At 34.1% G+C, this 15,547-nt stretch overlaps 1 protein-coding gene across 5 annotated transcripts; it reads right to left on the minus strand.

Annotated features, from left to right (window-relative positions):
* Window positions 1-1,523: 1,523 nt before the first annotated feature.
* Window positions 1,524-11,420, minus strand: LOC133868666 (uncharacterized). Of its 5 annotated transcripts, none has more exons than XM_062305602.1 (17): window positions 11,068-11,419; window positions 10,109-10,197; window positions 9,561-9,656; window positions 9,312-9,419; window positions 8,821-8,856; window positions 8,532-8,642; window positions 8,254-8,337; window positions 8,060-8,178; window positions 6,888-6,989; window positions 6,053-6,169; window positions 5,896-5,961; window positions 4,866-4,932; window positions 4,683-4,736; window positions 3,589-3,684; window positions 2,300-2,326; window positions 2,142-2,177; window positions 1,524-1,909 (listed from the first exon to the last, which is right to left on the minus strand). In XM_062305602.1, the coding sequence occupies exons 3-17, from the start codon at window positions 9,618-9,620 to the stop codon at window positions 1,778-1,780; spliced, it is 1,215 nt and encodes a 404-aa protein (XP_062161586.1). In that variant the 5' UTR covers window positions 9,621-9,656; window positions 10,109-10,197; window positions 11,068-11,419; the 3' UTR covers window positions 1,524-1,777. The 5 variants fall into 5 exon arrangements, with proteins under 5 accessions (XP_062161586.1, XP_062161589.1, XP_062161587.1 ...); XM_062305605.1 differs by having other exon boundaries at window positions 10,931-11,419; XM_062305603.1 differs by lacking the exon at window positions 10,109-10,197 and having other exon boundaries at window positions 11,068-11,420.
* Window positions 11,421-15,547: the final 4,127 nt, after the last annotated feature.

Below are 15,547 nucleotides of genomic sequence, written 5' to 3' on the forward strand. Positions count from 1 at the left end.
GCTTTGTGTTTGTTTAACAAATAGCTTATGATGTTTGGTTAGACTTAACTCACTAACAATGGAAGATGGGACCTACTAGAAGTTTGTTTTTTTTTTTTTTTTTTGGAAAAGAGTGGTATTTTTACTATTTTACTATAACTTTCATACAAACTGATATAGTAGTCCATTTAAGTGTCACGTGGCACAACTTTAGTGAAAAAAATTAAACAATAAAATTTGACAGATAAACTTGAATGTTTAATAGTTGACGTGATAACTACCACGTGAACTCAATTTAGAAGGGGCGTGTAATAAAAATTATAGTATTCCTAACTACTAAATATATGAAAAACCTAATGTGTCAGTTCTGTACTCTCTCATGCGAGACTTCTCTAAGAAGTTAGCTTGAAACAGCTATGCTTGGGAGGAGGGAAGAACCTCCAATCTTTCATCCTCATTTCCTCCCTCGTGAAGTTTCCTGCTTTTGGTTTTTTATATATAAAGTTTTCTTTTGATTCTTCCACTTATGAGGCGTTATTCATTGCCTCATATGAGCTATCTCTTATCCTCCCAAAATCGCAGTCTCAATCCCTCCATCACTGCCTTGTCACCTCTTTTGATCCGTCACAGCGTCTCCTCCTCCTCCTCTTGAAACTGTCGTAACTTTTCAGATTTGACTTTTTTCAAGCTCGATCATGATCTTCTATCAACTCCGCCCAATTAAGCGCCTCAACGTTGTCTTCATTGGCCTCTCTGCTCCCTGTTGCCGCCTCTCAAGCCTCTGTCTAACCTTCATGTGCCCACGCGTCCCTACCGTCTCCTCCACTTGTACTGTTGATTTTAGGATTTGGTGTCGTTTTCTTTAGGTTCTAGCCTCCATGTCAATTTATGCTGTGTTTTCTTGTTAGGGTTCATGAAGAGTTCAAGGACCTTTAGAAATTCGTGCACCTTCTTGTACCTCTTAGTTGTTAAGGGACATTTGAGGTTTGTGCTCCTTCTCTAACCATCTCTTCTAACAGCCCCTCAAATGGGTTAGGCCATTCATTTGACCCGTTTTCAATAATTTAAGGTTTTATTTATTTATTTATTTATCATCCCGACCGACCGGGTTGCTTTGAGTTGTTGTTGAGTTTCCTACCCTTATTTATTTATTTATTTTTGTTGTATATCCCTTTTCCCCTTCCCCGTGAAGACTTTCCCAAAAAAAACAAAAACATACGGTAGGCAAAACAACATAAACTCCAAAGCAATCAGAACAAAACTGGCTTTTTGTACCAATATAAATTTCTAGTATTTTCAGCCTTCGGACATTTCTTCAACGACACCTCCAAGAGTTTCATTCAAATTAGAATACTGGCTTTTTGGACCAATGTAAATTTCTAGATGTGATGTTGACTTCCTGCCGTAAAATGCATAATTTGGACCAATTGACCTTCCAATGAATGTTTTGTCCTATGTTTGAAATATGCTACTAACTGGTTTTATTTTTATTTTTATTTTTATTTTTATTTTGCCCCTCAAACTATCACTATATTCGCAGTGTATTTTCAAACTATAAATTTTTATATAATACCCCAATGCTCATTGTTCATCTATATATATGTCGTGATAAGACAGCTACAGCTAGATACAAAAGGCAAAATCTGAATTCTAAGAACAAATATGTGGTTGTTCAAATAATGAAATAAATATGAGAATTCAATAACCCCATCAAGTAAAGATGAGAGTGGGTGTCTGTGGATGAAGCCGAATTAACACACATCCAAGCAATCTTGGTTAGGTTAGGAGTTGAGAGAACTCAGTGTTGGCGACTTCTTTTTCTGTATATTTGCTCTCTTCTAAACGGATCAACCCACTTCTTGTCGTCCTCAACGGCTCGATTCCAACGCTCTTTGAAGATTTGAAGCTCCCATGTTGATTGCCTCCTAATCTGATTAATCCACCATGAATGTAAAAACCAGTAGAAACAGGAAGGCTGCCCAAATGTCACTTACAGTAGATAATATATGTGTATATTTTTCGACAAGTAATCAAAATTCATTAAAAAGCGAAAGGGCGTTACTCAAGTTAACGTGAAGTATACACAGTATCGGAAAACTAATGAAACTAATGAATACTCGGACTAGAGATGTATGTAGGTTTACAGTTTCCACAACTCTCACCTCAGTTCGCACATCAAAAGCTGAAGCACCATGTCTCTGAAAATCAAGAAGCACAAAAAGGGTTAAATTCAAGTCTAAATATATCATCAGGGACAACAAAGTCAAAATGTGTGAATGAAGTAACAGTGATTTATTGCTTGTAAGAAAACAAAGCTTACCTTAGTCAAATCTTCAGGATTTGAGGACTGCAAAAGGGTGAGAAAGTGTTTATAATGGCGAAAGAAAAATGAGCAAAATAACAACAATTACAGAGTCTCATTTGTCATTAAACCTATTCAATTACTGGAAACAGATAAATATTAAGAAGTTTACAAGGTCACTCTAAAAAAATCAAACCACCACGATACTTTGCATTTATTGTTTAAAACCAGTTAATGGATTTAGTTCATCTAATAGCCTATTAATTTACCACCTAAAAAGGCATAAAAGTGCCACTTTTGAAGGATCACATCGCTATAGTTTCAAGATAAGGGCAGATCCAGGTTGGATGGTCCAGGAAGCCATGGGAGACACAGGCGAAGCCCCTCAAACAAAACAGTTTTTTGAGAAGACTTTCCAATTTTTTTTTTTAATAAGTAATTAAAATATCATTCAAAGCGTAAGGCACCCCAGGTACATAGGAAGTATGCAAGAGACTTTCAATTTCTAGAGACCTCAATAATCAAAATAAAGAATTGAATGCACCTCAGTAATTTGTGTTTTTCATACACAGTTTGGAGACCCTTCATGAGAAGTGTCCTTACAAATTCAAGACTATGAAATTACATAGCAAAAAAGTCAGCCAAATTTCAACCAGATGCCATTGGAATGTCTTAGAGCAGTAATTCATACTTTCACATTTTGGACATGTAAAAGTAATGAAAAATAGCAAGTTGAAGAGAAAAAAAAACATGTGGCTGATCCCGATTACTTGACAACCATCCATAGAGCCGACCCCAATTTCATTGGTCTTTAAGCTAGGTTGAGTTCAGTTGAATATATTCATTTTGGTCATCTTTCCAAACAAACATTTGTGTTTTGGCAAAATCGAGAAATATATAAAAAAGCAAAGAAAAGTCGGCATTCAAGAAAGGAAAAAAGAAGGTATTTTAGAGAAATTGGAGAAGTCAAACCACATGATTGATATTTAATTAAAGAATTTTGGTTGCCAAGTTTAGGCAGCGAGATCAGCCAAAACAAAGAAGTTTGGATTTGGACAAAGAAATTTGTCTGGACAGAAGGTATGTGAAGCCATTAATTACATTTCCTCCATGTTTAAACCCCCTTGATAGAAACCTTGTATAGGCTTTAGTGAAGGTGTATGCCAGTCTGTGTTATCATTTATAAATAATAATGATTAAGACCCAAGGAATTATGTAATTTCAGTGGTTGCAAAAAGAAGCACAAAAAATCTAAATTAATAAACCTAATCAGCTTAAACAATGCAAGAAATGACAAAGCAAATAACCTTTTTCGCAGGCGGTCCACTCCCACCCAAAGTTTGTATGCCCTTATGAACTATGTATTCGCTATCAATGACTCCCACGTTCCTAGTGCGGTCCCCCTGTAAAATGCCATATTCATCCATTATCCACTGCCAGTGGTACATGTTATTATGCAGTGACAAGTATTTTAATATACTAGAAAGGGAGATGGAATAACGAATAAAGGAAGTCATTAATCACATATGTAAAATAGGCATGACACCAGTTGTTTGTTACTTCTCATAAGAAGTTAAGATAATACGTTACTTAAGATAATTTCAGGAAAACCATCTTGCATCTCCAAAAGGAAGATATAAAAAGTTGACAGCCCATTTACATCCAAATGCTGATGCTACCTTGATTAAATGTGATTTAAGTAAATCACTTTACCAATATCATTGAGATGACATCAGAAAACAGAGATATGACTCTCAAATCAAACATATAAGAGAAAAGGGGAGGTAACTCTGGTTCACTAAGAATAGTATTACTGCTAGAGGTACACAAAAAAGAAAAAATAGAGGTGGAGATAGTTTAGATGGTGTTCTGGTTGCTAGCAGTACGTGATAAGTTGTGTTGCTAGGTTTGTTTGGTCATTTTGCTCCTGAAACTTGACTTCTGAGTTCCATTATTGACCCCCATTTTATTGCCATAAGTTTTGCACGTGCTTCTAAGAAGCCAGAAAAGTATAGACAACAGCCAACTATATACTTAACATTGGGGGGCTTTATAGCAGATTAATGCAAGATGCAGAAAAGGGGTATTTGTTTTTCACAATGGATTTTATATATATAAAAACTAATTGGCCCTAAGGAGGAGTGGGGAGGGAAGATTTGAATTTTGAACCCGTGACCTCCACTTTACAATGGATTTGGAATACAAAGAAAGTAAACAGAAAATAGCAATTACTAGTAGTGAAACACAGACTAAGACACTAAAACAAGCTCTGCTGACTTTTCAAACATTAAAATTTGCTTTCATAAAAAAAAGTATTTGTTATAATTAGAAATCGATAGGAAAAATTTCTCAACATCAGAGATCCTAAACATAGTCCAGAAAATATCTAAGTCAATCTCACCTGCGCACAATACCCAAGTTTCATATCCATTCCCCATCCATGGACAAGATCATTCTGAACAAAAAGGAAAGATAGATCACATGTATAAGCTTATTTGCTGAAACAAGAGCTGTATTTGACTGAATAATTTTTCAAAGATGTTAAGTAAAAGTATTTCTGGATAGATCACATGTATATGCTTACCTGTATAAGATGCCAGGTGCAATGCCAAGCAGACCTTGAAAACACTGGAGCCATGCCTTCAACAAATCTACAAATGAATATAGACGATCAAAGGGAAAATATCCATTAGTTGATTCAAGATTCTTAAAAGACGAATAAAAAAATAGCTTCTGTAACTCAGTAAACTAGATTGCTCCTTTCTCATATTTTTGAGAGACGAACGTAACTATTTAAATTGTTCAAAAATACATTGCAAAAAATTAATTTATTTAAACGATCAGGGAACTACAAAGATAAGAATGACATGTGAAAACCCAAGTGGTCTACTATTGTCTAACATTATTAAAGAGTATGTCTTCAGAAGGATATATGTCCCCTTCAGCACTCTTTATTCATCTAGATTACAAGGAATCTGGCAAAGCTAAAAGCAAAGGGGATCTCTGTCTCTCTACTCGAACCACATGGAACAATAGCGCGCTTTGTATTCTTCTTACTCAACCAGAGAAGCCAAAAACTCTCTCTCACCTCTATCTTTCTTCTCTTATATGGAATAAATTGAGGCCAAAAGACTGACAACAATGACACTGCTCTTAAGCATCATGCTAATGCTGGGTATGTTTGCTCAAAAGTGAGAACCCTATATGTAGGAACTGCTAGTGTACAGCATAAGCCTTGATACTGCCTTCATGGACCTCTATTTTTCATGTTATAGAGTAACTGTAAACTAGGTTTGATGAGTTAAGAGGAATGACAGAGTTGGACAAGTCCTATTCACAGAATGAGTAGTGTCAAATTAATCAACTATTCCATTTCTTTTCAACGCAATTTTATGGAACTGTATACTAAACAAGGAGATGCTTAAAGTAATCTACAATTCCAAATTTCTTTCTGATATACAAATATAGTTAGGAGATAATGTGGATATCAACCTTCATTATTTACGTCATTGGGGATGGAAAGGAAAGTTGAAAGAGAACTCAAAAATCCCAGAATAAGCAACATATAGAAAAGAAAATATACAAATAGCAAGTGTACCAGTAAGATAACTTACCCAGTGCATGGAGGCCCCTCACTAGAATCTGAACACTTCACACTGCCTCTACGGTCATAGACTCTCCTGTATAGAATGTTAATATACTATATAAGAATTACAAGGATTAGAATGTAGATTCTCATGGATTGTTCTTATATAAGACAGCCTCATCTACCTATGAAACCTCTTTGACCGAGCACGAATAGTAATTCTATGGTGTATATCTGTTGAATTCGGGTCCAAAGCTGGCTGAGATATCTCCAGTCCTTCTGTTTTCACAATATTCAGGTACCTGGAAAACAAAATCCAAAATCAAATTGTTCGCTGTGGAGAGAATATGAGTCAATAGATAAAGACTCATGAACCACAACTAGAAACCATGATTCCACAAATAAATTCCCCTTTTCCACTGTCCAAATAAGGATGGTTTACTAAGCAACAATATTTAAACAAATAAACCCTCCCAAATTATTGTCTGATGTTGAATGGTTTCAGTTGAAGTAACTGCAGGGAAACAATAATCAGACAGGTGATTTCCTTCCCAGTAGAGTCTAGAGAGCTAGAGAAACTGAACTGGATGGCAATCAGGTACAACAATTTTTAATTGAAGCAACACATATCTGTCGCAAGTAACAAAAATCTATGAGAAATTTGAAAGAGAATAAACGAAAAGATATTCTAGACAAGCCCTAGTAGTAGTTTTAACCATATAAATTATCAGATCAACTACTGTTGAAAATAGCCTAGATGCAGAAGCTAACATAATCCAGATTACCCCAACTCTGCTAATTTTTCTAGTAAAACTAGAAAGTTCTATACCACCAACATCTTTACTTTTAAATTGAGGCATTTGTATGCAGGTCCAACACTGTCAAGATAATACACCTTCACACTTTAGTATTCCAGTGCATTTAACACCAAATACATAAACACTTCAATTTCAGAGGCAGACTTCTTCAAAGTATCACAGGCAAAAAGTAAAAGATGTTCCACAAGCCTTTTAAGCGTACCTTCTTGGGTTAAAATGTTCAACCCCCAAATCTTCATCCCAAAGAAAAATGTAATCATAAATGGACACAACATCCGGATGTAGAAAGCGCTTTGCAAACCACCTGAGAAGAGGAGGAAACACCAATAAATACAGCAGGAATAACATTAACAAAAATTTGAGTAACAGCAATAGTAGGATTTGCAATTGGATAAGTCCACCTAGGAATCGATGATATTCATATTCATATGATAGTCGAAATCATAGTCCAAGCCCAGAACTTATATATTTGTTAGCCGTTAAACTCAAGGAATAAGAGCATTCCTAGTAACATCACCAAAATAGTTTTTTAGCTATTTTGATGAGCCAATTTGATGAAAATCCTGAAAAATCACTCCCAGCAGCCTCACCATTTTAACCAAAAAAATTTGATGACTGAAATTACTAACCAAATTAGATGAGGCATTTTCACTCAACAACTCACTCACCAAATTTTGTTTCACCTTTCTCTCTCACATGATTAGCACACTTTTTTCATTCTTTCTCTCATTTTGTTCTCCTATCTCCCATCTCTCACACGATAATGTCCTTATTTCATGGATATGAATGATTTTTTGTAAAAAGATTATATAGAGAAAAAATAAATATATATGAAAAAATTATTATTTAAATGGAATAGTGAATATTGACTAGTTAATATGGTGAGGCTGCTGGGAGAATTTTAATAAAGTGACTCACCAGAATAGAAAAAAGTGATTTTTTAGTTATTTTGGTGAGTAAAATTTGGTGAGACTACTAGGAATGCTCTAAGGGCTACGATTGTTTTTTTTTTTTTTTAAAAAAAATATACTTAAAAATCACAGGTTGGTTGCTTAATGCCTTTTCTCTTTCAAAGCTGGTCCCAAGTGTGGAGATTGAGGGCTGCATTGTGTAGACAGCCAACAGTACAACAACTCCTGCATTCCTCTCATCATCTAGAAGGTTCGTTGTTTCAAGTCCCAAGGATAATTATGCCTTCAAGAAAATCCTGGCTTATTCTAGATCTAAGATTAAAATAAAAACTCCTCTAAAATAAGATAACGATCTCCAATAACCATTTGATCCTCAATATATGTTGCAATTCTAATTACTTTATATATATATATATATATATAAGCAGCACTGCAATTCTAATTACTAATGGTCAAAACTTACCACTTTGTTTGGTTCTGAGCAACTATATGTGTGGCTTTCTTACTCCAGTTGAGATCCCGCCACCCATCCACATTGCCATCATAATGGAATAGAATAATCGTAAAATTCACTGGAAGAAACTGGATTAAATGAAATTAGGTAAAAAAAATTTACTTTATAGAATTTGGAATATCAAAAAGAAAAATATGCATTACCTTTTGCACAATAGCATCAACATTAAGCTTTTGCTGAATACCAACTGGAATCGCTAGCAAGTTACGGTTGCTATAACCGTTGATCTGTAAGTCAATAGCCACGACATGTCACAAGAAAATAAGTATCTGATTCTTTTGCATTAGTAACACTACTCCTGCAACAATGTTTTGGTACTGATATTCTAAAATCATCTAAAAGTTTTTCTATAGCCAGAAAAGTAAGTGCAAATTTAGAAACAAGCCTACAAACCAATTTTACTATAGGATCAGAAACGAACCTTTGACCGTGAACTACTTGTTGACCATAGAGGCCTTAACTCCAAATCTGACCTAGCTTGTATAATACCACGAGGCAAACCATCCAAATATCTGGATCCCAAATGAGATTCCTAGAAGAGAACATTAGAAGTGCCTTAGAATGATAATGAAGATATAGAACATTCTATATTCCACCATGAATCATTCAACTCAGGCAAGTACTAAATCCCCTTGGCAACTTCAATAATTTACAAATAAAGGATTGAATGTAATTAACAAGAACTAATGGGGTAACTACTTGCTACTTACCTTTATGGTGTCGAAATGATGGAATTTCCCGTCCATCTGATAATGGGAGGAAAAATGTTAGTGTAGAAACTACCAGGAAAATAATAAGACGTTAGCTTAAGAACGTCATAATGTAAAAAGAGCAGGACATAAATCAAATATAAGTATGCAGCCACGGCAAGCCTTATGGTGATCTAGTAACAAAAAGATGTTATGGATGGCAAACTAGCAACTGAAGATCTCAAAACACTAGCATGGATTGCAAATTATTCTGCATAAAATTTGAACAGAAATAAAAAAAGAATTTATTTTTATGTTCCTCTGATCTATTAGGCATTCATTTAATTAACCAACCAATTGCAGAAATGTCATTATGGGAATTCTTGGGTAAAATAGTATCAAACAAGCTGGATTTGACCAGGTGAAAACCACTGGCAAGACATCATGTATATCAGAGTGGATCTCATAAAAGATGACAAGAAAGATCTGAAGAATTGACGGGGTCATTGTACCTCAGTCTGCTGATATTGATAATTTGTGATTCGATATACAACGAACAACATAACTGTACACACAACTCCCATAAACGGCAGCTGTTTCATCTTGAATCCACATTTTCCCTACACCAGTATTACCCATTTAGAAGCTTTAAAACAAATCAATATTATTCCTAGAATAAGAACCAGGTTACAATAAACGTCCATCTTCCAAACTACTCTCAATCACAAATTATACGAAGGGCAAAAAAATATGGATCATACCCCATCAGTGAATGCAGTCCTTTTTCTCATCAGCCATCTCCATGATTTAAATGACTTCATAGACAACCAAGGCTTCTATTTAGTTCTCATAACAAACTGCAGCGAGAGTAAATAAAGCCAAGACTAGTATCAGAAGCGATCCTAGTATACAACGAACAACAAATGTCAATAACAAATATAACAACTTCATTTCATGATGGGAACTCTTCCAAGGCAGGGCCATTTCATGTACCCACCCTGTCAGACAATCCCGAACATGTGCAAAGCACTCCTTCCACACAGATTAGGTAAGGCTCCAACTTTGTCGGCAGGTGTGGCTCCAAGGAATTGTTTGCACCCAAGGGAATTCGAACCTTAGGCCCATGGGGATGCTACCGAGACCAAGGCTCTTACCCCTTGAGCCAACCCCTTGGGGTTAATAACATATATAACTCCTATAAAGTCACATGCTTCACTTGAATCAATAAGCATGTTTGGGCGATAAAAACAATTGATGAATGCAACCACTCTCACATAAATAGCGCACGACATAGTTCCAGAAATTTGACCTTAAAAGAACTAGACGTCTGCAAAATTTTCCAATGCCACGTTAACAAACAAAATTCCCTCTTTCAGCTTGTTCCCTTATTTCTTTTTCCTGTTTCCGCCAAAAAACAAAACAACAAGAAGCTTAATTCCTAAATATTATTTCTTTAAATTAGCTTAAGTTTTCTCACAAGCCAAACATGATCCTGCAAACTCTGCCAAAACATGAAGACCAGTATTTATCCAATTCTACTTTAAACACTGACATCTTATAGTATGCATGCGTGAAATGCATGTGTGTGTTTGCGCACGCATGTGCGTGAATGTAGAAAAGAGCTTCTCTATTGGTATGACAAGTTAAAAAAACATAACCAGATAACATCAAATACAACAAAACCCATAATGCAAAACCAACCACCAAACAAAGTAACACCAAATAATCTTCTCCAAAAACATTCCCAGTAACACAAATAACACCCAAGCAAGCCAATCTGGCAAAGAAAATGACGTAAACCCCCCCCGGGACAAAAAAATTCCACCAAACTTTTTCCCGGAAATTTGTAAAACACAACAAACAGAGAGAATTACTCTTCCCGGGATAATGGGGTTCTTCCATATCACCAGAGAGAGTAGAAAAAACCATTTTTTGACCATTTCCACTAGATCTAATAACTGACACTTTCCTAACTCACGAATTATTGGACATAAAAATCAAGCTCAACATAATAGTATGCTAATACGCATGCCTAACATTTTTAATTCTCCAATCATAAAAATAAATAAATAAATAAAAAATAAAAAAACAAACATACAAACAAACAAACAAACAACAACAAAAACCACACCCTCTTCAGTCTTCACCAAAAATGAAAAACTTTGATTTCATTCTCTTTTCTCTTCACCACTGGATCTTGCTCTGATTCTCATTCTGCACCTGAAAAACACAGACTGGGAAACGAGCAGGAGATCAACCATCACAAACCTTGAACACCAAACGATCATGAGCTGGACTCAGTGCCCGTCCGATTAGCTTGAGTACCAGAAGTCACAGAGAGAGAAAGAGACGGAGGCTGAAACGCCGCGTTTTGAGGGACTATTGTTGCATGTGGGGGGTTGTCCAGTCCTTTTCGCCTCCACGCTCACCGACCAGTTTATCAGTGCAACGACACCTGTGACACAAACAAACACCCCGTGCGCGTCTTTTATATATTTCTGTCTTGGAGACGCGCAGGCGGTGGAATCCGATCCTATGTTTTGCTAAATCTCTCACGCAATAAACAACGCTGTGCGGGCGCGTGTGTTTCTCACTTTCTCGTACCGCCTGTCTTACATTACACTCTTGTTGCTGTTCAAGAGTTCTGAACTTCTGATTTGGACACATGGCTTTGCGCCCGCCGTTTGTTTCCTTGTTTTGGTCTCTTTTGTCATTTCACGGTTTTGAATTTGAATTTTTCTTTTCTTTTCTTTTCTTTTTTTTAATATAATCTTAGTTATGTTGGCTCTTCCTTATTGGTTGATGGTGATTTAATATTGACAAAAAAAAAAATTTGTCTTTATTTTCTATTTCTTCCGCTTGACAAAATTGAAGAGCCATGCTTAATAGTTATCAGGAATGAGTAAAAGTCTACAGAAGTGAGGTCCAACCGTTCAAGCACGGCATGATAAACTAAAAATTATGTGTCTTTTCTTTTTTCCCAACGATTGTGAATCTCAAGTCCTTGTTCCCAACATTTTGTACAAATAAATATGGACAATTACCACTGTATTATGGTTATGATTACTCAACTTTTTCAAAGTCTACAGGACAAAAGCTTCTATACCAGTCAATTTGGTGAGAAATTCAAAAAACTTGTCTCATGAATTTCTTAGCTTCCATTGTTTTTTAATGTATAAATAATTAGATATAGATTTTTTTATTTTTTATTTTTTGCAAAAGGAGTAAGGGGTAATCAAAATATTATAATAAAAATGAAGTGGGGAAGGGGGTTTGTTGAATACTTGAGCAAATTAGGCAATTACTTAATGTCCTTATTAAATCAGGTCTCAAATATTGATAGAATAATTTAATTTTGTTTTTATAAAAATAAAAATTAAAACTCCAATTATGATAAAAAGAAAAAAGAAAAAAAAAAAAGAGTTAGTCAATGCTATTTAATTAAGGCCTCAATTAGGGTAAAAAAATAAATACAAATAATTGAATTTCAATATGTTAAGAAGGAAAAATGAAAAGTTACACTAATTGCACCTCTAAAATAGTTACTAAACTTATAATTTAACATGAACTTAAATCTAACATATTGTCTAAGTTCGTTCATTAAAATATATATTTTTTTTAAAACAAAATAATTTTTAGAATAAGGTAAATTTCATTTTGCGCTAAATTCTACATAAAAAGAACTATATGTTGCTCAACACAAAATATGAAATTTGCTAAAATTAAAAGTCACTTAACAAAGATGAATTTTGCAAGTCGTTTGAAAAAAAAAATTAAATATAAAAAGGCCTAACCTAAATTTGTCATCTTCCGTCTTAAAATCTATCAAGTCGGCCCTAATAGAATATTTAATTAATATTATTTTTTTTAAAAAAAAAAAATAGTCATGGATGCAATGCACTGTCCAACAAGAGATCCAAGTGGTGCAATCAACACAATATTGAGCATTATAACGTGCAAAATTGACTTTGCACTTCTTTCTTTGGGTAAAAGTTTGCACTTGTTGAAAATGTCTATTTTTAAATGTAAAAATTAAAAATATCTAAGTAGTTGATATGTCATCAATCAAATAGTGGGAAGACAACTATGAAGAAGCTATTTATGATCAATCCCACCAAAGACATTGATATATGTTTTTAAAGCAACTAATTTTTACATTTTACTAAAAGCCCATGTGAAAACCAAACGCTTTAAAAATAAATGTCAATTTTATAAACTAAAAAAGAAAAAAAGAAAAATTCCAACCCATCTTTGAGAAAAACTTTATCCTTTTTTTTTAAAAAAAAAAAGGCTATCGGTTGAGCATTCAACAACAAGTGACGTCAATTATGTAAAAAGCCATCACTGAGATATGGTTCATCGGACAAGAATTATTTTATGATCAAAACTTAATATTATTGTATTTAACGATGTAAATAATATTATTTTTAATAATATTTTAATATATTGATCACCTGATATTGTCTACATTATTAAATACAATAAAATTCAATTCTCACGAAATTCCATTCCATTTCACTTAAAGAAAGAGGATTGTAATATTCTATTCATGTCCTAAGGAACTTAACAAATGGTAAGGATTATTAAATGCAAATCAACAGACAATAAATATTATATTGAGAAGAGTTGAAATAGTATTTTAGGTTGGCATCATGACTTTCAAATGGTAGTTCCAATAAAATTAAAGAAAGCACAAAGGCTCAACTTGGGGCGGTTTCATTAGACATTTTTTTGTCCATTTCCTCATGGGATAGATGGGGGAGGTTGGAGTGGTTTCAAAGTAGGTGTGCTTAGGTCTCATCTGCTTCCTTATTCTATCATTTTTTTTATTTTTATTTTTTTTTTTGCCACCACATCTCATCCATTCAAGTAGGGGAAGACATTTTATGTTCGCGTGTCGTGTTTAAGTCGTATTGAGATATGAATATATAAGTCAATCTTAGTCCGACCATTTTAATTAAACCAGCTAAACCCCTCAATTCTAACAAATTAATTTTGTATTGAGTTTGTATCGGGACCGGGTCGTATTGAAGTATAGATATAAGAGCATATAGATCAACCATAACCCAACCTATTTAATTAAATAAGTCGGGCTTTTCAACCATAACGCACTAGTTTCATGTAGAAGTCGTGTTGAGTTCGCATGTCGTGTCAAAAATCGACAGTCATATATGCAAAATGGTTGGTTGCTTACGTAAGATAATTGGATTGAGATTTCTTGTTACTAAGTTGTCCGAATAATATTAAAATTTGGACCGCGTAAAAGAGAGGGTTGCAAGATCCACTTGTTTCCAATAAAGTGAGTCTCGTATTCTAGACTACTCGAAACAAGCGAGTCTTGAAACCCTCTCTAGCGGTCACAATTTTTATGTTTTTTCCGGCGGAGTCCTCATCCGAAATAATCTAAAATTGATCATGAGCCAACAAACCCTGATTTTGGAACAGTTATGGTCCAAAAGAGATTCACTAGTGCTCATGAGTCAAGATTATTAAATGCAATCAACAATAGTATATTGAAAAGGACTTGAATTAATATTTTACTTTCAAATGGGAGTGCCAATCAAATTAAAGAAAGAAAGCACAAAAGGTTCAGCTTGGGGAGGTTTTAGTACACGATTATTTTTTCTTTTCTTTTTTGTAAATTTCCTTATGATATAGCTGAAATCTTTGTGTTGTGTATATTTAATTAATATGAGATAAAAAATTTTATCTCCAGCAGTTTATTTAAAACACCTATAGCCTTTATGCAAACATTATAATTTATGTTTTTTTTTTTTAATAATTTGTCACTCTTCTCTTTTTGGCTATTATCATTATTCTGTATTCTCTATTAATGGTTTAATAAAATAAGAAAATAATATTTAAAGAATATCGTTGGTGTCAATCAACTTTGTCCATGTCTAGAATCTTTCATTATTTAGGCTACCGCCGGCGCCTATAGACTAGACTTTATCTCAAATTTGGGGCCTTTCAATGCAAGCCGGGCCCCGGCCGATTCTATTGGTGGAAGTGGAAGCATTTCCAGTTGTTTCTATTTAATGATGTTAACCCCCCCTTTTTATATATATATAATAAAATAATAATAATTTCAAATGGAATATTAATCACAAAGTTAAAAGAATTTTTCGCTATTTTCTCCTCTCAATACTTTGCGGATATATCCTTATTTTTGTTTTTCTTACCGGTAAGTCTCAACAAATAAAATGAAAAAAAAAAAAAAAACTAATAAATACTTGTGTGTGAAGTATGATCAAAGTTATGACTTAAAAGTTATTTTTTGGCTTATTCTTATGATCATACTTTTATTTCCTTACTATTTGGCATTATTGTTCATTTGCATGCCTGGTGTGTGAATCCTGTTAATTCTCAAACTTTAAAATGCATGTCTTGACCTAACTAGTAATTAACTGGCAATAACATGTTCATAAACAATAGAGTCAAAGTGGGGTAGTAGCAATTTGGTTCTTTAATGATATAAATTGGCATGCATCAAATATTCAAATGTATAAATTACAAAATATATCCTTTTTCCTATCAAGTTCTAGACCAGTCGAATTGGTTGGCACGGGCATAACTACACACATTAGGGTATAAAGAATACAAAAGGGTACGAAAGATCAAATTTAATTTTATTATAATCAATTAAAATTAATGTATAAATTAAATCTCATAATATCAGATCTCATAATATATTCTAACATCCTCCCTCAAACTCAAGGTGGAACAATCTAGAAGTTTGAGTTTGCAA

Source organism: Alnus glutinosa, chromosome 5 (assembly GCF_958979055.1).
Source record: "Alnus glutinosa chromosome 5, dhAlnGlut1.1, whole genome shotgun sequence".
NCBI classification, from domain to species: domain Eukaryota; kingdom Viridiplantae; phylum Streptophyta; class Magnoliopsida; order Fagales; family Betulaceae; genus Alnus; species Alnus glutinosa.